This window comes from Vombatus ursinus, unplaced genomic scaffold (assembly GCF_900497805.2).
Source record: "Vombatus ursinus unplaced genomic scaffold, bare-nosed wombat genome assembly UNPS02005286.1, whole genome shotgun sequence".
Classification (NCBI taxonomy): Eukaryota; Metazoa; Chordata; class Mammalia; order Diprotodontia; family Vombatidae; genus Vombatus; species Vombatus ursinus.
Genome location: NW_020945064.1, coordinates 10,583,602 through 10,607,244, shown reverse-complemented (window position 1 = coordinate 10,607,244; position 23,643 = coordinate 10,583,602). Strand labels below are relative to the sequence as shown.

The 23,643-nt window shown below is 43.7% G+C and overlaps 2 protein-coding genes and 1 long non-coding RNA gene across 4 annotated transcripts in view; 1 reads left to right on the top strand and 2 right to left on the bottom strand.

Annotated features, from left to right (window-relative positions):
• Positions 1-5,764, bottom strand: part of MTHFSD (methenyltetrahydrofolate synthetase domain containing) — a 56,048-nt gene extending 50,284 nt beyond the window's left edge. Inside the window, 1 exon segment of the mRNA XM_027846905.1 lies at positions 5,708-5,764. Coding sequence (XP_027702706.1) covers positions 5,708-5,735 — 28 coding nt within the window. The 5' untranslated portion in view covers positions 5,736-5,764.
• Positions 1,844-4,141, bottom strand: LOC114031791. 2 transcript variants are annotated; one of them, XR_003567773.1, is made up of 2 exons: positions 4,036-4,141; positions 1,844-2,862 (listed from the first exon to the last, which is right to left on the bottom strand). It is a non-coding gene; the product is annotated as an uncharacterized LOC114031791 (long non-coding RNA). The 2 variants fall into 2 exon arrangements; XR_003567772.1 differs by having other exon boundaries at positions 4,040-4,141.
• Positions 5,765-15,852: 10,088 nt separating the features above from the next.
• Positions 15,853-23,643, top strand: part of FOXC2 (forkhead box C2) — a 13,965-nt gene continuing 6,174 nt past the window's right edge. The window contains exon 1 of the mRNA XM_027847667.1: positions 15,853-17,562. Within this exon, the coding sequence (XP_027703468.1) occupies positions 15,862-17,394 (1,533 nt within the window). The 5' untranslated portion in view covers positions 15,853-15,861 and the 3' untranslated portion in view covers positions 17,395-17,562. The remainder of the gene's footprint in view (positions 17,563-23,643) is intronic.

Sequence of the window (23,643 nt, the reverse complement as noted above, 5' to 3'; positions counted from 1 at the left end):
GTCCACTCGAGAGTATTTATCTAAAGGAGTTAATAAATCTATGCCAAGAATCACCCAGAACGAGAAGACAAAAGGGTTGTGATCTACCCCAAAGGAAGAAGTATTCCACAGCGCCATCTCTAATGTAAACAGCTTATGATTGTTTTGGATGATTTCCCACAATCTTTTCCATAAGTTAGAATAAATAAAAGCTCCAAATCAAATTTGCCTTTGGAAAACAGTTATGACTATACTTATTTATCTTACTATAGGACCTTTGAAATATAGTTATGACTACATTTATCTTCTTAATTATTTGATCAGACTATATACTTCAATAGTAAGATTTGCAAAACATTTTACAAATATTATCTCATTCTATCCAGCAGGCAGAGCACTGGATCTGGAGTCAGGAAAAACTGAATTCAAATCCAGCCTCACACACTACCTGTCTGATCCCAGGCAAGTCACTTAACCTCTGTTTGCCTCAGTTTCTTCAACTATAAAATGAGAATAATAACAGCACCTACCTCTCAGGGTTGTCAAGAGGATCAAATGAGATATTTGTTAAAAAGTGTTCAGTATGCTGTCTGGCACGTACATAGTAGGCACTACATAAATGCTTATTCCTCTTCCCCTCACAACTACCCTACCAGGCAGGCTGTTATCTCCCTTTTACAGATGAGGAAACTGAGGTCCTCAAGTGACTTGCCCAGGGTCACACAGCTAGTTTGTGCCTAAGGCTGGATTTGAATTCAAGTCTTCTTGACTTCATGTTCAGTGCCCGATCCCCTTGCACTACCTCGCTGTTTCTACAGATGCACAATTTCATATAAGTGGGTACTCTGCTATAATGTCGAGCAGACTGCACTTCGTCCACTAAGTTCCTCCCAACATAATGAAGGCCTTCTGTTATCCTGCACTCTATCTGAAGGGTCCCCTTCCTTTTCTAATTATACATCTTCTGAATGATCTTTTATAACATTCTCTTGCAAGTCATTGTTGGTAGTGTTTATGACCCATTCATTGCTACAATACACATTACTGAATGGTCTTTAGGCTACTTGCAGTTTTGATTTTCTGGAGGTTGTGCTGTCCTATCATTTGCAGTGGTTTAGCATCTTACCAAGGTAAGAATACTTGGGTTAAAAAGATGTGGGGTTTTTTGGTGGTGGTTGTTTCCAGGGGAAACACAGGAATGTCCTAAGAACTATACACCTTCCCAAATGCTCTCCTATTAATCAAACACTGGACTCAACTCTATCTACTGGTGGTGTTTTGCCAATGGACCAGCTCAATAAGCTATCCACATTTAACTGCATATCAGTCTACATTAGGTGTATATCAGGCGGATTTCAGGGGGTCCATGAACTTGAATGGGAAAATATATCACACCGTTATTTTTCCTAATCTCTAACTAAAATTTAGCACTCCCTTCGATTATGATTTAAAAAACCAAAACATGATTCTGAGAAAGGGTCTACAGGCTTTATCAGACTAAGAAGGGGATCATGATCTGGTCCATATAATGGGCATTATCCATTTATTTTCCTGTATGGATTATTATGCTGAACTCTTTTGAGGGGTTGTGAAATTGATTTAGGATGTTCTACAGTATTTGGGAGATGGATCCAATAAACAATAGAAAAAAGCATATGGAAGCCCTTTTCTTCTATAGGAGATACTTCTTTCACTGGGATTATGCACTAGACTTTCTCTATAATGAACTACTCTAACTGGATTCTAACATCTCAGGCCCTAATAAACATATGTGAAGAAACATAAATGACAGTACAGAAGAGGGACACAGGAAGGCTGGCTGGACCAGACAAATATACACAAAGGAAATCCATGTCGCAAGTGGTACAATTCAAAATATGGGATTAATTCTCAAAATACTTGAAAAAAGGAGAAAACACTGAACAATTGGAAAAACAATTTGGTATTACTGCCAAAAAATAGTTGATCAACTGGACCGTAGTAACCATCAACCACTCTGCCTGCTTTATCTCTATAAAATCATGTACTAAAGGTAGTATCTTTGGTGGGCACACTTATTCCTGAGTTATGCCTCACAGAAACTAAAGCTCAGAAGTTGTCTAGTTCAATCCTCTGATTTTACAGGTGAGGAAACTGAAGTCCAGACAAAGGAAGTGACTGGTCAGGGGTCACACAGGTAATAATTGGTAGAGATAATGGAACTCTGGTCCCGTGAATTCAAGTTCAGGGCTCCTCTTCTATTCCACAACACTTCTCCTTGGCAGGGAAGAACCACCACCATCATCTCTCTTGTGGCATCTATGAAGGGATTGTGGACAATCACAGGTGATGCAAAGGAGATATTCAAAAGCCTTTATGGCTGCATTTAACTCTTCTGCATCAAATAAACATGGTGAGATCTCTATTCTCTGCACCTTCCAGTCAGGTGTCTAATTTTGAAGATGTGGTTTGCTGTAGAAGATCTTTTGCAAAAGCCTCCTTACTCCTCTTCCTTTCTCATATTTGTATCAAAGAAATCTTCAATATGGGGGTGGATCATTCTTCAGAGAGCTAAAGTAGTTATCTGATTGATGTTCCCTTGACTGCCACCTTGGGGCAGTCGTAATACCTGTGATAATAGTTCCACATTTTTCCTTCTTTGGATACTCTGAAAAATCAAACTCATAATGCCCTCGAAAATGTGTCACTTGAAGCACAATGGTTTTCTCTGTGTTTTCTTGGTCTAGTCCAGGGGTGGCAAACCTACAGTCTTGAGGGCACATGTGGCCCTCTAGGTCCTCAAATTTGGCCCTTTGACTAAATTCAAACTTCACAGAACAAATTCCTTGGGGTTTGTCCTATGAGCAGGGCAGAAGGTTCAGGAGAAGTGGGAGCAGGGTGGATCTGTCAGGAACAAAGAGGAAAGTTGGGTAGAAACTGATAAGAGACAATTTTTTGGACAGAAATTATCTCCTTGAAAATAATTTAATCCTGAAGGGAACTTTTATATTTGCAGAGTGAATAGTATACTGGGCCCGGAATCAGGAAGACCTGACTCCAAATCTGACCTCAAACTCTTATTAACTTAGCCATGTGACCAACAGACAAGTCACTTCATTGCTGTGTGCCTCAGTTTCCTCAACTGTAAAATGTGGATAATAATAGCACCTACTGAACAGTTTTGAGGATCAAATGGTCTAACTTCTGTAAAGAAATAAACATACTGCCTACCTCCAAAAGGATTATTTTTACAAAGATTATTTCATTTAGTTTTACAACTTTTTCAGGTAGATTAAAACATAGATATCATCAAAGTATATTGTCATAGAATCTGGCTTCAAATCCTAACTGCTTCTTTACTGTTTGTGTGACTTTGGGCAAGTTACTCAGCCTCCCAAGGCTTCAGTTTCCTTATCTGTAAAATCGGCGGGCAGGATTAGATTAGAGGTGCCCAGAATGCTACCCACAACACTCCTGAGTACAGTCTGAATCATATTAAAATGTAATTGAGAAATATTTAACAAAGTAAAAATATAATAAAACATGTATTTTAAAATTATGTCAATATGGAGCCCATAGGGATCCTTGTGTACAATTTAATGGCCTCTGTTTCTCTATGACTTAATATCACTGGACTAGGTAATTGCAAAGGTCACTTCAGGCCTCAACCATTCGGGGCCTATCTCCTCATGTGGGGAGCGTCAGGAGTAGATTCAATGCCTCATAAGGTTCCTAAAATCCATGCCAGTTGAAAGGAAGCTCAGAAGCCACGACACCTATGCCATAACTGAACAAGAATCCTGCCTCAATATCCCTAGCAAGCAATCAGCCAGCTTTGCCTCCTGACCTCCAAGAAGATACTCACTCTTTACCAAAGCAACCCAACTTACTTTTCGATAGCTCTAATGTGAGGAAGTTTTCCTTATATCAAGGAATGGCAAGATGGACAGAGTGCTGGCCTTAAGGTCAGGAGACTTGAGTTCAAGTTCCTTTTCAGATACTTATGTATGAATCTGGACAAAACACTTAACCTCTTTCCTGATCCACAAAATGAGCATAATAAATGGTATGCACTACCTACTTGGCAGGTCCAGTTAACCTGGAACATAGAGAAGTTGAAAGAATCCCAGATTGAGGGGCAGCTAGGTGGTGCCATAGTGCCATAGACTGGGCAGCTAGGTGGTGCCATAGTGCATAGAGCGTTTGCCGTGGAGTCAAGAAGATCTGAATTCAATTCTACCCTCCACACACCCTAGCTGTGTGACCTTGGGCAAATCACTTAACCTGCCAAAAAAAAAAAAAAAGAAAGAAAGAAAGAAAGAAAAGAAAATCACACACTGGCTACCACAAGACTTATATCTGGGCTCTGGACCTGCTACTGGCTAGCTTAGTGATCTTGAGTAATGCTCTTGGACTCCAAGGTCTTAAAGTTCCCTGTCAAATTCTACAACTACCAGTTGTCCTAAGCTCAAAAATATTTTTGTGTGCAGGTCAGGCGTGTACATTTAGGCTCTTGCCTTGGTGAGCAAAGTCACAATGATTTTCCTACAGTGCAAGTCTGCTCATGATACCTCCCCCTACTCAATAAACTCCAGTGGCTCCCTATGCTATTTGACATTCAAAGCCTTTTGTAACTCCTTCTACCTTTCCAGTTTTCTTACCCCTTAAATTCCACCTACTGACTTTCCCCCGTCCCTTCAAATCCCAACCATAAATCCCATCTGCTACAAGAAGTCTTCAATAACATTCTTAATTCCAACACCCTACCCCTATAATTACTTCCTATTTATCCTATATATAGCTTGCTCTGTGTGTGTGTGTATATACAAGCACACATATATATTTGCATGTTGTCTCCCCCAGTAGACTGTAAACTCCTTGTGGGCAGAGGCTGTCTTTTGCTTCTTTTTGTATCCCCAACACTTAGCACGGTGCTAGGCACAAGGTAGGCCCTGAATAAATGTTTACTGATTGATGACTGATTGATAAACCATTGCTAGTTGAACAAATCTCAGCGTTTTACAATAGGCACTGGCTTTGGAGTCGGAAGACTCGGTTTCAAACCTTGACCTTGCAATTTACTAGCGGTGTGACCCTGGGAGAATCATGTAATCCTTCTGCCAATCGAAGCTCCCTTGCAGCGCTCGGTCTGTGACAGGGTGCGCTGCTCGAGTGCAACATGGGGTGGAACCGCATCATGCCAGGAAGGGGGTAGCAGCAGGGGGTGGGGGTCGGGGCCTATAGTAAGAGTCAGGGTTGACGGACGGGCACCTGGATGGCTGCCCTGGGATCCCCTTAACGAACCCAATGGGCCTGGAGGCCGAGCAGACCTCGCAGAGGAGTTCTTCACGGGGGGCGGAGGGACAAGGTGGGGACGGGCTAAGAAGAGTGAGGATGTCTGCTTATTGCCCCTCCCCCACATCTCCAGCGCTGTCACCTTGGGAGAGTCACTTAACCTCTGCCTCTGTTTCCCCATCCGTAAAATAGAGACAAGAGTACCTCCCTCCCACGGTCGTTTCGAGGGTCGGAGGAGGTGTCTGCAAAGCGCTATTTACTCGCTTTTGTTATTAATCATTATTAGATCGAGCATGTTTCCCCGCCCCCACCCCCGCCCTTCCGGGAAGAGGCTACGGCTCAGGGATGTGGGCACGGCTCAGGCCCGGCCTCCAGACCCACGCCGCAGACCCGGACGCCCTCATCCCACTCTCGTACCCAGCCTTCGCCCGCCCCCTGCCCGCAGGCGCCATACCCGCTCTCAGCCGCAAGGCCGGCTCCATGGCTGCCCCGTCAGCGGAGCGACGGCCGGGGAAGGGCGGGGCTCGAGGCTCGGCGCGCGCGATGACGTCACGCGCCCCGGCGCCTCTTCAATACAGAGACACAAAGAAGGGCGGAGAGAAAAGGACCAACCGCTCGCGCTCTGTACAGAAGCGCACAAAGGACAAAAGTCATAAGGGCGCTCCGGCTGAATGGTAGCCTGCCCGTGAGAGCCCCCTTTCGGTCTGATCTTAGTGCAAGGGAAGGAAGAAACGGAGTTCTCCAGCAGAGGGCGTTGAAGGAATGCTTACACAGACAGGCTAGACTAGGAATAGACGGACAGATGACGGATAGATGGATATATAGGTGCATATAATAGTATACATAGATGCAGAGGTACATTGACACATAGACAGTCAGGCAGATAATTAGTAGATGAAATTGGGTAGGAGATGATAGAGATAAAATCGAAGCTAAATGACTAACATAAATGAATAGAGGATGGATGCATTAGCGAGGTCTACAGATAGCTAGATAAATAGATTGATAGGCCATAGCATTGATAGTTATATAGACAGATAAGATGAATAAATGAATAAGAGAAATGACAGAGATTAAATAGATAAGAGAGATTAGATGGATGAGATAAATGGCTAGATGGATTAGATGGACAGATACATAGATTAATAAACAGATTGATAATTACATAGAGGGATGGTTGTTGTCCTTCATTCTCAGAGAAGACCAAAATGACGCCACTATATTGGGGTCAAGGTACAATGTGTCCAAGTGTGGCTGATCAGACCAATAAGAGCTCAGAGGGCTTTACCATGGGTCGGGCACAAATAGTTCATATAAAGATTTGGAGAGATGTCTCTAAATTTGCACATCTCATGTTTCTTTTGAGCTACTGCAATTCTGCTTTGCTCATAAAGTACACTTTCTTTAATGTGGGGACGTCATGATGAATGGTCCTGTGCCCATGTTTTCCATGTCTCACAATTGATTCCAAAGTTTTTCAAAACAGATGATAAATATTAAGTAGATAAGATAAAGGTTAGATGGATAATACAGGTGTATCTATAGATAGGTGGATTGAACAGAAAAATAGATAGTCAGATGAGATTATGTGAATAGATGGACAGGAGATGATAGAGATTAAATGGATGAAATAGAGGTTAGATGTCTAAAATCAGGAGATGGATTAGCTAGGTATATAGATTGATTAATAGATAATAGGATAGTTAAATGGATATATAGCTAGAGAATGAATGCATCAAATAACCCCATTAAAACTAAAAAGCCAGAGTGAACTTTAAAAATAAACCATTCAAAATGTCTTATTTTACAAATAAAGAAATTGAGGCTTTAAGAGAGGAAGGGACTTGCCCAGGATCACAAAATAGCTCACAGTGGGGTCAAGAACTATTCTAAACAAAAGATGTCTGACTTTAAAAACCAGCTGTCTTTCCATTAAGCCATGCTCTCTGAAATACTTTCAAGATCTAAAAAAAAAAAAATGTTTATGAAGATGATGATCCCATTTGTGTTGAAGAATAGGGAGGGGTGGGGCTGAGTAGAGAAACTAAAATGACAGTTTCCATTACTAGTCTAAGAGGATTCTCTCCCCAGAAATGACCTACCAGAGCATCCTTCCTTCCTTTTCCATTTCTCCCAGATCTTGTCTCTTGCATTATCTCATGCAGAAACTGGAATCTTGCTTCAAGAAAGTGTCAGGAAACACGACCAGCGTTTCTTCCTTAGTGCTGCCTCGGTGAACAAGGAGGAGGCAGGAGCTAAAACTGAAAGGGAAAAGGAGGAGCTGCTAGATACATCAGCGCTGGAAGAGAGTAGACTCTGTACCTTGGGCTGACCGTGTTGAAAGGGACAGAGGTAAGTGTAGAAAGGGGAGCTGTATGTAAATCTCTTTAGAAACCAGCCACCGTTTGTACTGATTGTGCCCATATTTGCTAATGATCTCAGCTAAAGTGAAAGTTCTCATGAGTTTGCCTGACACTGATATGCAAGAATCAAAAAAAGTGTTTGGGCTGGAAGACCTTCAAAGCTTATCTGATGTAAGGATTTCATTTTACCAGGAAGAAGCCTGTAGCTCAAAGAAGGGATCCCTTGCCCGGCCACAAGTTAATATGTAGCAGAATAGAGATTTCAATCTAGGTCCTTTAACTCCAAATTCAGTGCTTTCCATTATATTACACTGCCCAGATTGGCCCATTAATATCAGGTGGATATGGGTAGAATTAGACTTTTTTTTCTCCTCTTCATTGCATGACTCAAACTGTATCTTGTGGTAAGGCTGGGAAGTCTTTTATCAGCACCATAGATCCCAGAATCTCTAAGCTAGAAGGGACTTTAGAAGTCACCACTCTAACTCCATCACTTTAAAGGAAAGGGCATAGGTTTCTTACCAACATGCCACACCATCCTCACTTCCATGAAAAGCTCAGGGCTGCTCACCTGAACCTTTGCTTCTAGCCTCTCTCCCCTCTGAATTGCTGCCACTGACTCACTGGTTTGGAATGGCTCAAATCATCCCAGAGCTATCCCTCCCACTATGACAGACTTCACTTTGACCCGTACGTGTGTGTGTGTGTGTGTGTGTGTGTGCGCGAGAGTCATAAAGAAGCTCAGCTTTTCCTGAAAGCCAACATTGTCTGTTCTTAACAAGGTAAAATAAAGAGGTTATGGAAAGATTTTTTTCCTTGCAAGAAAGCTCAGTTTCCTAATATCAATAATGTATTAATGTAGGGTACAATATCACCCAGGGCCAAACTCATGCTGAGGCAACTGTTTGTCTTAGCAGGTAACACAATTCTAAACAATAGCTCAAATACCATATATCCAATCTGTCATAGCTGTTCAAACTAGTAATGAGACACCAGGGAAAAGTTGCCAGTGTCAATATCAAAAGGCAGGTGGTGTTAGAAAGAAAGAGATTGCCTTTAACTCTTTCAAAAATTGTTCTTAAGTGGAAAATATCTCAGAACCCCTTTGTATTTAAAAGGTAATAAAAAAGGGCATTTTGGAGCAACTCTTTCAACTTTTTTTGATGAATCAGTAAAAAGAATGATATAGACAGACAAATATAGACAAATAAATTTACTTTTATTCCCTAAAGTTTAAAACACTGAATCAGACTAAGGTTCCTTCCAATTCTAAATCCTATGACCTCACATTATAAAATCTTCATCCAAGCTCACGTCATAATTTCACTACTCTTTGCAGATTCTAATTAATTCCCACAATTCTTCTAGCATGTCCATCTGGATATTATTGAACAGATATGGGACATAGAGAGGTGAGGTCTGATGCTTCTCAAAACCATTGAGTTTTCATTGGAAATATTTGTTTTCATGGGTACAGAGAGAAAGAACAGTTAGTCACTCCACAAGTATTTATTAAGTCCTTACTGTGTGCCCGGTACTATTCTAAGGATTGGAGATACACAGAAAGGCAAAAAGGAAACAGACCTCTAAGTAGAAAGTAGAAAGTAGAAAGGGGGGAATCTTTCGTCTTGAGTATTTGTTTTGCTTCAATTTGTTTTGTTTTAAGGATTAGTTCAGAGATACTGTAAGTTTTACTCTAAGCTTCTAGGTCCTATCATGCTACATTCTTCATGTATATTAGTGGAAAGAACAACTGATTGAGAGTTAAAAGCCTTAGGCTGGAGTCCCAATTTTCTGGCTGGTGACCTTGCAAAAGTCCCTTTATCTCCCCCAGTCTCAGTTACTTCATTGATAAAGTGGACATGATACTGCTTGCCTTGGAAGGTTGTTGTGAGCAAATGAGATCATATTTGTCAAAGCACTTGGTAAATTGTAAAGTTTAATGAACATGTGAATAATAATTAGTACTCTTTATTAATAATAATTATTAATGGTGATTCAGGTAAGGTTTTCTTTAGCACTTGACTTTTTGTGTGTGAAAACATTTTTCATCAAAAGCAAAGGTCAGAGAAGTGTCACTAATTATGTGACCTTAAGTAATTTCTCTAATTGGTTCTTACTTTTTTTCTTCTAACATGAGAGGACTGAATTAAATGATTTCTAAAATCCTCTTCCTTTTCTGTACTTCTGAAATTGCATCTTTTTTATGCTTGTCATCTGATCATTAAATAGTAGCCACAGCCTGATTTCCCTAGTGGGGAGCTTCTCCCCTATTGGAGGGGAACTTATTGGGTACCACTGTAGGTGCCTCTTTCTCCTTTAATAAATGCTCTGAAGTTCATGGGTCTTTCTTGCAAAAGACCCAACTTACTGCCCAGCATTCCTTTTGGTTGCTTGGAGAATCGGGTTCATAATTCTAATGCTTTCCAAGACTGCTTAATTCCTATTCCTGCGCTGGTTGCAGAACACTGGTTGGGAGAAAACTTTCCTTCGCCCAGACGCCAAAGATGGGCTCTTCTGAATCAGAAAAACAAATACTCTTTTCAGCTCAGTTCCCCTCCATCCCTCCTTCCCGAACTCAGGGAATTGTAGCGTGGCAGTGACGGGGGGCGGGAAGCAGTGAGGGAAGAGGGGGAGGTGGGGGAGGTCTAATGCATCTTTCTGACCGTTGTCACTCAAGAAGTTAGTACCTGGCGACCACGAGGAGTCTTTTTAAGTCCTGGGGTTAATTACAGGATTCAAGGCAGTGCAATTTAAAAGATGGCCTTTTATGAGCTTTGAGTCTCTATATATTCCAAAAGGCATTTCTCCCTTCTAATTATAAGGCATGCTTTTAGAACACACACCTATGGTGCATGACTTGAGTGTTTGTGCCTGTACGCAAAGATGCAGTCCTTTATATAGTACCTTCAATTTGAACTATTTAAAGAATCTCTAGTTTTCAGGAAGTTAAACATGTTCGTAGAATGTACAGCAGTTTAAATATTACTTTTTCTGTCCCCTGAATTCTACTAACCCTGGGTTAGCCACACAGTCTGACCCAGAGAAATGTATTACTTTAAGAACCAACTTTACTGCTTCTGCGGACCCAGTGAATTAACACCAATTGGTACAATAAGCACTTTGGCTTCGGGTTGTTGTGTTTCACCAATTTTGGGGAGAAAGGGAGGAAAGTGATGGTCTGCTGCAGGTAGAAAGAAGGACCCCGAGGTCAAGCGGAGTTTACCACCAATATTCTGATGACCTCTGGAGGAGCTACAGTGATGCAGCTATCTTCTGAAAGACCTTTTTCACAGACAAAGGCAGGAGTATTTACAGATCCCTGAGTGAGTAGAATCTCCCCAGATGTCTATATGCGCCGAGCAACTTCGCGGAGTCAACAGTTTGACGTTTCAACGGCCGTTAATGCAAAATGGGGTTTTGCATGCAATGGGAAGAACAAATGTTAAGTATTTCCTAAACGTAATAATAATAATTCGCAATTTTATAGCGATTTAATGTTTACAGTCCGCTTTGCTCACAGCATGCCTTTGCGGGCAGGAGATTATTAACCCCCCAATTGGGGTAGGTTCAGTGGGTTGGAGTCATTTTGCGAATGTATCGGAACTGGACCTGGACCCGGACCCAATTCTTCTGACTCAAAGGCCAGTACTTTTTTCACTGTCACGCTAAAATATCTGGATGTTTAAAGTTAAATGGTAGAATTCAATGAAAAGGTTGAGAGACAGATAGAACTTCTCCTTCCCCTCCTCCCCGGTAATCCCTCTTCGGGCCGACGTGACTCAGAAGCTGAAGGAAGATCCAGGTTTTGCGATTCAAATCCATGTCAGAACCTCTTCTACTTAGATAAATAAAACAAAATAATGAGCAGAAAAATCTCTTCGTCCATTTCTCCCTCAAGTCGGTCCCCAGCGAAAAGACCAGAGCTGAGAGGACAAGGAATGGGACCCGCGAAACCCTCGGGAACCCCCCGCACCTAGCACCCGACGCGCCTTGCCAATGTACCCCCTTTAAGGCCTGGGTTCCCAGCGTCAGCTCCAACAGGAGGAAATTGTCTAGGGGATCGGTTCAGTTCCGCTGCAAAGCTTTTGCCGAGATCCCGTTGGCTTAAAGCCCCGAGGTGGTCACCCAGTAAAGTCTTTAGATATGCTTGGGGACGGACACCCAGAATCCCTCCTCTGTCCCTTCCAGGTGATTCTTAGAGTTGTCTTGGTTCCAGGTACACTTGCAACGACACAGTGTGATTTTCCTTTAGAGGAAAAAAAAAAAGGAAGAAGAAGAATCGATTCATTCAGGGCAGTTTACACAATCGTTAAGACCCAAACAAAATCTGACAGGCAAAGGTCTTTCTTGCAGGCTCGACGGGTGTTGTGCATTACCAGCTAAATCCATAAGGTGCCAGCACCTTCATTTTGACCGAAGAAACCTTTGGTGTTCTGCTCCTCAGTACTCCGAACTGTAGCATACCTCAGGTTTCCCTCCGGGGGGCGCCAACACCCAGAAAGTCAGCCACTGAAGCAACTTCAGGTGAACAGCTAGAGCGAGACCCAACAGGGAGAGAGAATGAGCGCGCGCCCTGGGACGGGGATGAAATGTTGCTAATGTTTGAAAGTCATTTGTTATTTCAGATACAGATGATTCTTTCAGGGTCGGATTCCCCTTTTAGCACATACAGGGAACTTCCAAAGGAAGGGGAAGAAAACTAGCCCTTGAAAGCATTTCGTGGGCAATTTCAGCATGATTTAGTGAAAAGAAGAGAGACTCGGCCTCCGAACCAGGAGACCTGATTTTCAGAACCAGCTCTACGTCTAACTAGCTGTGTGACCTTGGACAAGTCACTCGCTTCTACAGAGGAGGCAGACGTTTGTTTTCTGTTTGTTTTTTAGTTAACGTAAATAAGAAAATGAACTAAATGACTCTAATATCCCTAACAGTTCTGAAATTTTCTAAGATGCCATGTAGGTTAAATAAAGAGGTCGAAAGCGTAGCTTTTGTGAACTCCAGGTGTGGGGAAGGTGTTGTTTTAATAACCTGAACAAACATCTTTCTTGGAGTCCTACTGAGACTTGGGGAGAACTAATTCCAGGGGAAAAGGACTATGTCTCTCTCACCTTTTCCGTCTCTTGGTTGTAGGGATCCCCCTCCCCCACCCCACCTCCTATGGCAACTGGGCCTTCTACTTTTAAGATTATATTAGTTTAAAACTAGACAAACTTACAAATGCAAACTCGCCATGTACTTTCCACAGCCGTTACATTTTTATTTTGGACATGTGCTGGGGACAGGAGGAATGATGTGATAAAGCTATTTGTTAGAAAACACCTCTTAAAATCAGAGAAAATAATATTCCAGGAAGTCTCCAAACCAGGAGTGTTTATCGATCAATATTTTTGCGTTTCCAGAGAAAATTCCCAAAGAATTCAGGATGCCTGTCACGGACTTCATGAGAAAGGCACTATTATTTGGTAGAGTTGGCTTTTTATTGAGAATCGATTTTAAAATTCCATCACCAAATGTGGTGATGTTGACGATGGGAGGGGGAAGGGGGGGATTTCTCTCTTATGCTCTTTGCTTATGAACTGGGAACTCAGTAGCTCTAAAGAAGTTTTCATTCCCTTCGCTGCAAAAAAAAAAAAAATGACTGTCAAATTAGAGAAAGTACTCATACTTCTCATAAAAAAAAATCTGAAGGACAGTGTTCAACATATCAAGAACTCGGCGTAATTTCTCTCCTTATTTTGCTTTTATCAGTGGGAGCATTTCATTAAAAAATAAAAACAAAATCCCTTCCCTCATCCTTCTCTGTAAATCCCTTTATTTTAAAAGGAAGAAAGAAATTAACTTTTCCCAATATCTGTTACCCACCTTTGTGAATCTTGGGAGTTTGAAAGGTCGGTGCTATAAATATCTTGTGGGACGGAAAATTCAATGGAAGGAAGAGTAGATAGTATAAACTGCAGCAATAAGAAGAAGCGATTTATCTGCACGCATCCCAAAGAGCAGATAACCTTCCTCAGAAAGAGCCTGACATTTCGTCCTTCCAGCCATAGAATTCTAGTGGAAAGGAGGGAAGAAGCTCACATTAGCGAAGGTGTGATGGGACTAATGCTAATAAAATAAACACACGCGTAAACAAATTGCCAAAGGGTGATTTGGGGAGTGGTGGGGAGTTGAGGCAGGGAGGTAGCTGGATATTTATTCTTATGTTTGGATGGAGAACAAAATAAAAGCCAAGAAATCTCTGTTTAAAGGTATGGGAGTGTAAAAAATTTATAACCCTAATATTTCCATCAATTTAACTTTGAATCCCACCCTCCACCCACTCTTAATATTTGGATCCCAAAGAGATTTCAAGAGTAAGGGAGGTTTGAGACTTTCTCCTGAAAAACATTTGTTTGCTTTAGAGATCAGTTGTTTGCACAATCATCTTGGCGTAGTTCTTAGCAGCCCTGCAAAACTTCCAATTTGCACTCCGCTCAGTTGCTTCCCTAATTAACCCGATCTTAATTGTCTCTAATGGAACCATTACAGAAACAAGGAAGTCGGATTTCTTTCTACTGCGTCAAAGTTATCCAGACCACCTTAGCCCCTAGCCTCGTTCTCCTGGGCTTGCAACAGACAGAAGCTGTGGATGATTTGGTTTTAAAATTAACATATACAGAAAACACAGGAGTTATTTGTCAAAAGCTGTCTTGTTCCTTTACAAAAGGTAGAAAAAGCTGAATCGACGTTCACAGGCTTTGTGTGCACATGCGAGAAGTGAAAAGTAGAGGCAATGATCTAGATACATATTGGCCACTCTTATCTTCTCAACTCCTGAAAAAAAATTCTTGCCCTTGGAGAAGGAGAAATAGCTTGAAATATTCAAATGATTTCTCAATATTGATCGAATCCTCCGGATAGTTATTATATTTTCCATTTCACTTCTGCGTAGACACGGCATTATACACCTCTTATGGAGAAAAGTGAAATCCAGTATGATCTTAATTAAAAAAAAAATAACTCCCACAGTTAATTCTTGTCAGGCATTTTGGGAAGCCCGATAAATGACTGTTGATGATTAATTATCATTTCATTAACATCTTGAGAGCAAAACTGGGAGGCCCTTTGAATATTTGCTCAGAATCAGAGAAAAGTGGATATTAGTTGAGTCGGGAGTAAGGGGAGCGAATTCTTCTTAGAATTATTTACTAATCAGATGATTCCCTTGATCTGTGCTCCTGGTCAGGTCTTAAATTAGTAATCAAATAACTCCAAGAACTCTCGGTTTTTTGTTTTTTGTTTTTTTTGATTGAACGTGTTTCAGGAATAACAACAGTTTGGTAAAAGATCAGTCTAAAATACTTTAGTCTTGACTCTCTAGATATTAGTAACAGCCAACAAAATATGAGAATAAAAATAAAAATTTAAAATATAACAACAATAATAATATAAAACCCTTTTCGCATTAAGACGCGAATCTCCAAATCCCAGGTCAGCGTGGAAGAGTCGGGTCTTAGCGCCGCCGTGTTCTTAGCGCTCCTGGTCTTGATTGGTTACAACTCCCTGAGGCTGATTGGTGATTGGTCTAAAGTTGAGAAGAGGGGGTGTGGCCAAAGGAAAGTAAAAACTCGCTTTCAGCAAGAAGAGTTTTGAAAACTTTCCCAAACCCTAAAAAGGGAGTTTGACTTTTTCGGGCTCGCTGGCTCCTCGCAGACAGACGCACTGGACACAGACGGACAGACGGCCTGCGTTCGCGAGCTGCCTCGATTTCTCGAGAACTGGGGGTTCTTTTCCGCGAGGGTTTTAAATTCTTCTCCCACTCACCACCCCATCCCCCCGTCGTCCTGCCTTTTGGCTTTTTTTTTTTTTCCTTCTCTCCTCCCCTTCTCCTTCCTACAAGCGAGCGGACTCCAGGCTGCGACCCTCCCGGCAAGTCGTCCCAGAGCTCTAGATTTCTGTGAACTGAACCAGACCTAAATCTATTTCGATTTGGTCGGCGCTCCTCTTTCCGTCACTCCAAAGGATGCTGATTCTTCGCTGCGGGGGCTTCTGAAAGAGCTCCGCTTGGATTTGGAAGGCGTGTGCCCGAGGCTCGGTCTCCCCACTCACGCCGGTGCTCTCCGCAGACGGTCTCCGCGGCTCTCGCACTGACGCTTTGGGCTCCCCCGCCTCCTCTGGGGCTCTCTCGCCCCCTCCCCTGCCCCCCTCCCCCCTGCCCCTGCCCGCAGTCCCTGTGCCGCCGGCGGGGGAGCAGTCTTCCAGGATGCAGGCTCGCTACTCCGTGTCGGCGGATCCCAATGCCCTGGGAGTAGTGCCGTACTTGAGCGAGCAGAATTACTATCGGGCTGCGGGTACCTACAGCAGCATGGCTAGCCCCATGAGTGTCTACTCGGGCCACCCGGACCAGTACGGGGCGGGCATGGGCCGCTCCTACGGGCCTTACCACCACCACCAGCCCACGGCGCCCAAGGACCTGGTGAAACCGCCCTATAGCTACATCGCTCTCATTACCATGGCCATCCAGAACGCGCCAGAGAAGAAGATCACCCTGAATGGCATTTATCAGTTCATTATGGACCGCTTCCCTTTCTACCGGGAGAACAAACAGGGTTGGCAGAACAGCATCCGTCACAATCTCTCGCTCAACGAATGCTTCGTGAAGGTGCCCCGGGACGACAAGAAGCCGGGCAAGGGCAGCTACTGGACCCTGGACCCGGACTCTTACAACATGTTTGAGAACGGCAGCTTCCTACGGCGGCGGCGGCGCTTCAAAAAGAAGGACGTGCCCAAGGAGAAGGAGGAGCGGGGGCACCTCAAGGAACCGCCCCCCCAAGCGCCCAAAGGCTCCGCTGCCCATGCCGGAGCCCCTCTCTCCAGCTCCGACACCCCCAAGGAGGTCGAGAAGAAGGTGGTGATTAAAAGCGAGGCCTCGTCGCCCGACCTGCCCGTCATCACCAAGGTGGAGACGCTGAGCCCGGAGAGTGGCAGCGCGCTTCGGGACAGCCCCCGTAGCGTGGCCTCCACGCCGTCTGGCTCCACCGAAGGCTCGCTGCCCGACCACCATCCGTCGGGCAACGGACTTTCGGGCTTCAGCGTAGAAAACATCATGACCCTGAGAACTTCGCCCCCGGGCGGGGACCTGAGCCCGGTGTCCGGCAGGACGGGACTGGTGGTGTCCTCGCTAGCGCTGCCCTACGGTCAGGCGCCTCCGGCAGCCTACAGCCAGTCCTGTCCCCAGGGCGTGGATACAGGCGGGAGCTACCAGTGCAGCATGCGGGCCATGAGCCTCTACACCGGAGCGGAGAGGCCGTCGCCCATGTGCGGCCCGGCAGTCTTGGAGGAGGCCATGTCTGACCACCCCAACGGCACCACGTCGCCCCTAAGCACACTGGGCCTCGCGGCTAGCCAGGAGGGCGCGCTAGCCGGCTCTGGCCACCACCACCCCCAGCACCACCCTCACCACGGGCACCCGCAGCCGCCACCGCCACCGCCACCGCCGCCTCCACCACCTCAGCAACCCCCGCCCCAGACCGGCGCGGCCGCAAGTCAGGCGGCCTCTTGGTATCTGAACCACAGCGGGGAACTGAACCACCTTCCCGGTCACACGTTTGCAGCCCAGCAGCAGACTTTCCCCAACGTCCGGGAGATGTTCAACTCCCATCGGCTGGGAATCGAGAGTTCGGCCCTCGGCGAACACCAGGTGAGCAGCAACACGAGCTGTCAGCTCCCATATCGATCCACGCCCTCCATATACCGCCACACCAACCCCTATTCCTATGACTGCACTAAATACTGACTCCCCAAACCCTCTCCCCCTGCTCCAGCTCGCCTCGATGGCTCCCCCCAACCCCCACACATTCCCAGTGGGTGGCTTTTACAAACTCTTAAGGCTGCAGAGACGAACAACATTTGGACAAACTTGCCAGCTGACCCGAGAGCAGAGAGCCCTCTGAGACTTGTGCAGGTAACTTTAAATTGCTGTCCCAGTTTCTGGGATTCCAGACCAGCCAATCCAACTTGCCAAAGACAAACAAGTAACTCAAATGAACCAATTTTATATTAAAAAAAAAAAATCAGCCCCCGGCCTTTTAAGCAGAATGGCTTCATTATGCTCAATTCTGGGGTCTCAGAAAGTAAGTTACGGACCAATATCTTAGCGATCGTTATACGACTTTCTCTATACCCGTACATTGCTCTATGTGCGAGTATACAGAGTATATGCGTATGTATATGCTGTGTCCTTTTACGTTCTCTTACTGTGCTGTAAAGTGTGTGGAATTCTAATCAGGCTAACTCAGAGCCATTAATATAATATTTAAAGTTGAGTTCACTGGATTTTTTAAATGTCCCCCAACAATCTCTAACTGCCCAGTCGAATACAAGTGATATATGCTTTTGTCGTTGTTGTTCAATTATGCAGTAGACTTTCTTTCCACTTAGGGTTCTTCTCATAGAACAAGGAAATAATTTATTTTTTGTTGGTGGAGAAAGAATCAAGCATCTGGTCATTTTTATTTACAAAGTGTGATGTTTTATATAGTAGACTCGACCCTGAGCATTCCTGAAAAAAAAAAAAACACCCTAATTTTAAATTTTTTTTTTTTTTGCTTCACCTTTGTTTGTCTGATGTGGTCTTGACTGTTGTACTTACTTTGAAATAAATCCATGTTGTTTTCCTGCTCAAAGCTTGGCCAGTGTGTTTGTGTCTTTGCATTTCCCAAAGGTTGCTCTAAAACACACCTGTTTTTCTTATTTCTAAAAATAGGGATGTATGCATTGTATAATGCACATTTTCTATAAAAATACTAAGTGTGTGCCCATCTATCTGTATCTATCTTTACTCGTCACACACAGATGAAGGGGAACAGCCACAATTTTATTGGTTGGTTTCTTGGTTTATTAAAAATGTAAAGGGTTTGATACTCATGACAAATCCCACTTAAAATAAATTAGACCAAAGACAAAATACTTTTTTTGATCAGAAATCAGTCTGAAGACTGCATATTAATCAGTTTCTGGTTTTGCAAATGTGCAATTGAATAGAGAAATGATGCCACCAAATGTGGATATTTCCAGCAGTCCTCCAGTGAGGGAATGAGGCATAAAAATGATAGAATACTATGGACCTTACCTGATAGCTTTAGTTCTCTCCTGCCTTCCTAAATGGATTCAGGCTTACAGACCCAGGAAGCTTTTGTGGTAGTAACTGACATGCACCAGAGTAGGCCTAGATATTTGCTCATTAGGGTTTAAATCTCTTTCATTTCAGTGACAAAATCAATGCTGACCCCTTTCCTGAAGCCTCTGGTGGGAAATATTTGTTACTTTTGAATTTGATTTACAGATTCCTTACCCTGCCATCCTCATTCCCATCGCAAAGAAAAGCCTCTATTTTTGTCAGAAAAATAATTTTCTAGATTTTAAGAACTGAGAAGTCCTTTTTTTTTTCTGGGCTTACTTTAAAGTTCAGTTCTTTTTGTTCTTTCCTCCCTCTCATCTCCTCTATTTTGTTGATTCCTTCAAATATCCTGTATAAAGCATTATTTGGAAATGGAGCATTTTATCATCTCTTTCATTTTCTGGGGGGAAAAAAGTTCTCCCACTTTCCTTCACTCCAGTGAATGCTTCTGCCTCTTCTTTCCCAGTCAGAATCTTGACCTATTCCAACTGAAACAGGTGAAACTCACCTCTCCAATATTATATTATTTGTGAAAATACTGTTTCGATGGCAAAATGATTTATATTTTAATGGATTTTCCCAAGATTGAGGTGACTTTTTTTTCCCTGAAAGTAACTTGGGAAATTATCTGAACCTGGGATTGGTTTTTAAATGAATACATGCCAAATAGATGCTGAGATTGCTAAAATAGCATTGGAAAATATCACTGGAGCAGAGATCTGTGCTCCTATCTTAAATATTATTTAAGGGAGTAGGAGGGAGATTGCATCAATAGGTCTCAGGTGCTTTAGAATGGGATAGGTGGGAAGATGTCATTGGCAATTGATGGTCCAGTTTCGGTTTGATGCTCGATTTCTTCAAGTTATTGAAACATTCAGTGGAAGAGAATAATATGACTATAGGACTTTTAGTGGTGGAAACTTTATGGTTCCTGGGATGCTCCAGACTGGTCTCCTGGAAAGTTTTCCTTTGCATTAGATGCCAGGAAAACTTTCCAATTTTAATTATCTGGAGATCCCATGGATAAGTTTCAGTAAGATAGGAGGGGTGAAGAAAGAAGAAAGATTGGGGTGGAAAAGAAAAAAAGATCCACTCACAGCTACAACAGAAGTATTCAAGGTCGTTAAACTCTGATAAGAATTGATTCCAGAGAGTCCTTTTTTCCGGTAGCTGCAGCTGCTGAATTAATATATATTGCTCTGGTTGAACGGGTGGTTCAAATAGGGGAGGGGACACGGCAGCTGTTTAGGGCCAGCCTGCCCAGGCTTACAGTTCCCTGTAGATGGCCCAGCAGAAATGTTAAAAAGAGTGTAGCCCACAACCTCTTGGACCCCGAGAAGACCAAGACTAGAGCTCTGGGGGAGGTGATAGGCTGTGGGGGATCTTCTAGGGTCGGACGAACTGCTCCGTACTCTCAGCTGCTTTTCACCATTCGTTCCAACCAGGCCCTTCTTTCCCCCACCCTCGGCCAGCTACAGGTGGGGCTGGTGACTGACACGAAGGCTAGAAGAATCTTTATATCTCAGGAGCTTCAAGGTCTATGACCTCCTCTTTGGCCAACCCCCAGGGACTTGGAAACATATTAAAGCTACCCTGGGCCAGACTGGAGGCCCAAATCTGTTCTGGGAAAGGAGCAGGCCCCTAGCAGGCTGAACCCTTGGCTCTCTGGCCCTCTGGCCCTCAGGCTGCGAAGGCTGAGGTTCTACCTAGGGATTTGTTCTCAGCCTAGAAAACCCTGACAGCTATAGCCCTCAGCATGAGAAGCACTTTCTGCTGGACAGTTCCGACGGACCCCCTCCCTCGTCTTTCCTCCCCACCCCCAACCCCCAATCCTGCCACTTCTTTCCTCCCTAGCTGTTGTACTGGACCGAAGAAACAGGCTAAAAGGAGCTTTGGAAAACTAAGAAAGAAGCCTGTGACTGGGGGGTGGGGTGGGGAGTGGGGGTGCAGCATGCACTAGGCTGCAGACAGAGACAGCAGCCGGAGAGGGACCTTCTCCACACCTTCTTGAAGCAGCATCGAGACTTGAGCCTTTCTCTAGTTAGTCACCGTTGGGTAGTACCCAAACGTACCCCAAAAGAAACCAAACAGACTCCAAGACAATAGAAGTAATTATTCTGGCTAGGGGAGAGTTAATCCTTAGGCTTCCAAGTTCTGAATCTCTGGACCAGTTTTAAAGGAAAAAAAAAACCAAAAACAAAACAAAAAAAAAATTGAACTCCGCGACGGCTTAAAAATACGGCTGAACACCGAGCACCGGAACTAACTCGGGAGCTTTGGGATCAAAGTAATAACAACTGGTTTCTTTTCCAGGTCGGTGTCCTGGACAGTTATAGCTTTGGGAATTTGTTATTAGGCCTGGGTTTCTCTAACAGATCCTAAAAGATCGAATGGAGGGAAAATTTCCAAACTCCATAGTCCTAGGGAAGATAGTGCCCCGATGCGAGCTAGTAGAAGCCTTCATTTCTCTCAGGCCTACAGGGTAGTTACCCTGCATGGAGGCTCCTCATACCCAGTCCTGACTCAGAGTGTGGAAGAGATGTGATTATCCTTTAATAGCTGGGATGGCGTGTGTGTGAAGTGGGGCGGGACGGGTAGGGGGAGAGAAGGGATGCGTTATAGAGGAGACAAATTTACCATTATTAGCTCAGTGGTTCAGTCTCTGGTTTGGCTCTTCCAGTTCATTTTCATGGTTTCAGGGAAAGCCCTTGAGCGGCTCAGCTTCTTCTGTCCAGCTTCCCCAGGAAACAAAAGAACAAGCTGAGGTTTAAATAGGAAGAAAAAGGAAAAGTTTGGGCCACTTCCCTTCGCAGTTCACATAATTTTCTACATAGCCTGCCTACCGTCTTGAACAGGCCCTTATCGGCTAGCTGCAGAATTTTATTAAAGGATGGGGGAGGGGGGAGGGTTTGGGGAGGAGAGAGAGGAATGCAGAAAAAAACCCATCTTCCCTTTGAACTGAACTTTCCTCGTTAGTCTCTCTGCTCGTTCACCTCTTTCCCCACGAAGATTCAAAGTGAGACACTGGGAATCTGGCCTTAGGAATTGGATCAATAACCTTAACTGAAGTCACAGACAGAACAATGACGCAGGACTTGAAGAAGGGCTTTTTTTTTTTTTTTCTTTTTTTTTTTTTTCTTGCGGAGGTTTGTGGCCATGGATCTGGTGCAATGCAAAGTCCCGGGTCATTCGTTTTCTTTGTGTGACCGTGCGGTACAGAAACAGACACACAGGCACAGAGAGACTGACTGATCGACAGACTGACAGAATATTGCAGACATATGTTGCTGTGAGCAATGTACCCAGGTGAAAGGAGTTTTTCCACTGGCTCAGTTCAGATCATTCGAATACCTGGAGCAGGATTTGGTATTGTGGAAGGCAGACTTCAGACGGCCATCACACACGTCAGCGGGCCTGAAGGCCTCTGCCGTCCCAATGAAGGTGATGGATGCTTCAGCTCCCTAGGAGTTCCTTGGACAGCGGCTCATTCCCCCTTTCGCGGCAGATTTCTCCGAAGTCAGTCAGCATATTCTTCACATCGGCTCCACACATATTTGACAAGCCTTCAATGATGTGAAGAGCGTTAACTGCTCTGGTCTTTGTTGTGCTGCGCTCCCATAATGACTTCTCTGAGGAGCTTTAAATGTTTTGTTTTTAGAAAGGAGCTCTCCTCGGAGGGAACTTTTCTCACCGTGTGCAAAGACAGGTGATTCTGCCGTCCTAGAAAGCTACTGGAGGGTGATAAAAATAACACATCTTAAACCTTTAAACTTTTCCCTTCACATTTCCCGAATTCTTGCTGTGCAGCGAGAAGAAGAGGGCGACAGTCTTTCCCAAGAGCTAGGCCCCCAATCGAATTCGGAAAGCTTTTATTAAGTGCTTACTGTGTGTAAGGCTCTGAAGCTAGGTCAGCGCAGAGAAATTTACAAGGAGTGAGGGCTGCCTGTATTCCCACAGTCTTATATAAGGTACTGAACTACTTAGTTGGCTAACTTCCGTATTGTTTCTTGAGGTTAGGTGTGATCAAATATTAAGGAGAGAAGAGTAGATAGGGAAGAGAGAGGGGAATTTCTTTCCTTCACATACTGTTTCTAGGGCAGAGATTTTTAACTTTTTTGTGTGTCTTGGACCACTTTGGCAATCTAAGAAGCCTAATAATAGACATCTACTCAGAACGTTTCTAAAGTCATAAAACAAAATACATACGAGTTGATGCATAAAAGAAAACAAATAGGAAAGAAATTGTATTGAAATATAGTTACACATAACACATTAACGTTTATATACATATATGTATATTCATGTATATGTATGTTTATGTGTGTGTATATATGTTTATACAAACATATCTTCATCACTTGCCAGTGAGAAAGTGTGTACTTAATGTATGAGCGTGTGTGTAAAGTTATTTCCGTCAGGGGAGTTTGTGTATTAGTGTCCTGGGTGGGGCCCAACTGCTTCCAATGTAATCTATAGAAAGGTAAGACTAAATCTTTTCCTGTTCGAAGTAGATAAAGTCCTAGAGGTGAAAACATAGACTTAATTTTTAGTCTCTCCCCCCCCCACCCCCATTGTAGAGTGAACTTTTTTCTCTTCCTCTCTTTTGGGGCTAGTGAAGATCACTACTTTCCCTGTAGTCTCTTCTGATGACGGAGCTGTCCCTAGCAGCAGGTGGTCATTCACAATTTTTTTTCCCCTTTCAACTGGTTTCTACACAAAGTCAAGTGGAAAATGGTGGCATTTATTCAGATGACAAGAGAAAATGATTTTCTGCCTCTGTTATCTGGATATTTCAGGCAAAAATACTGTATATGTGTATGAGAGAGAGAGAGAGAGAGAGAGAGAGAGAGAGAGAGAGAGAGAGAG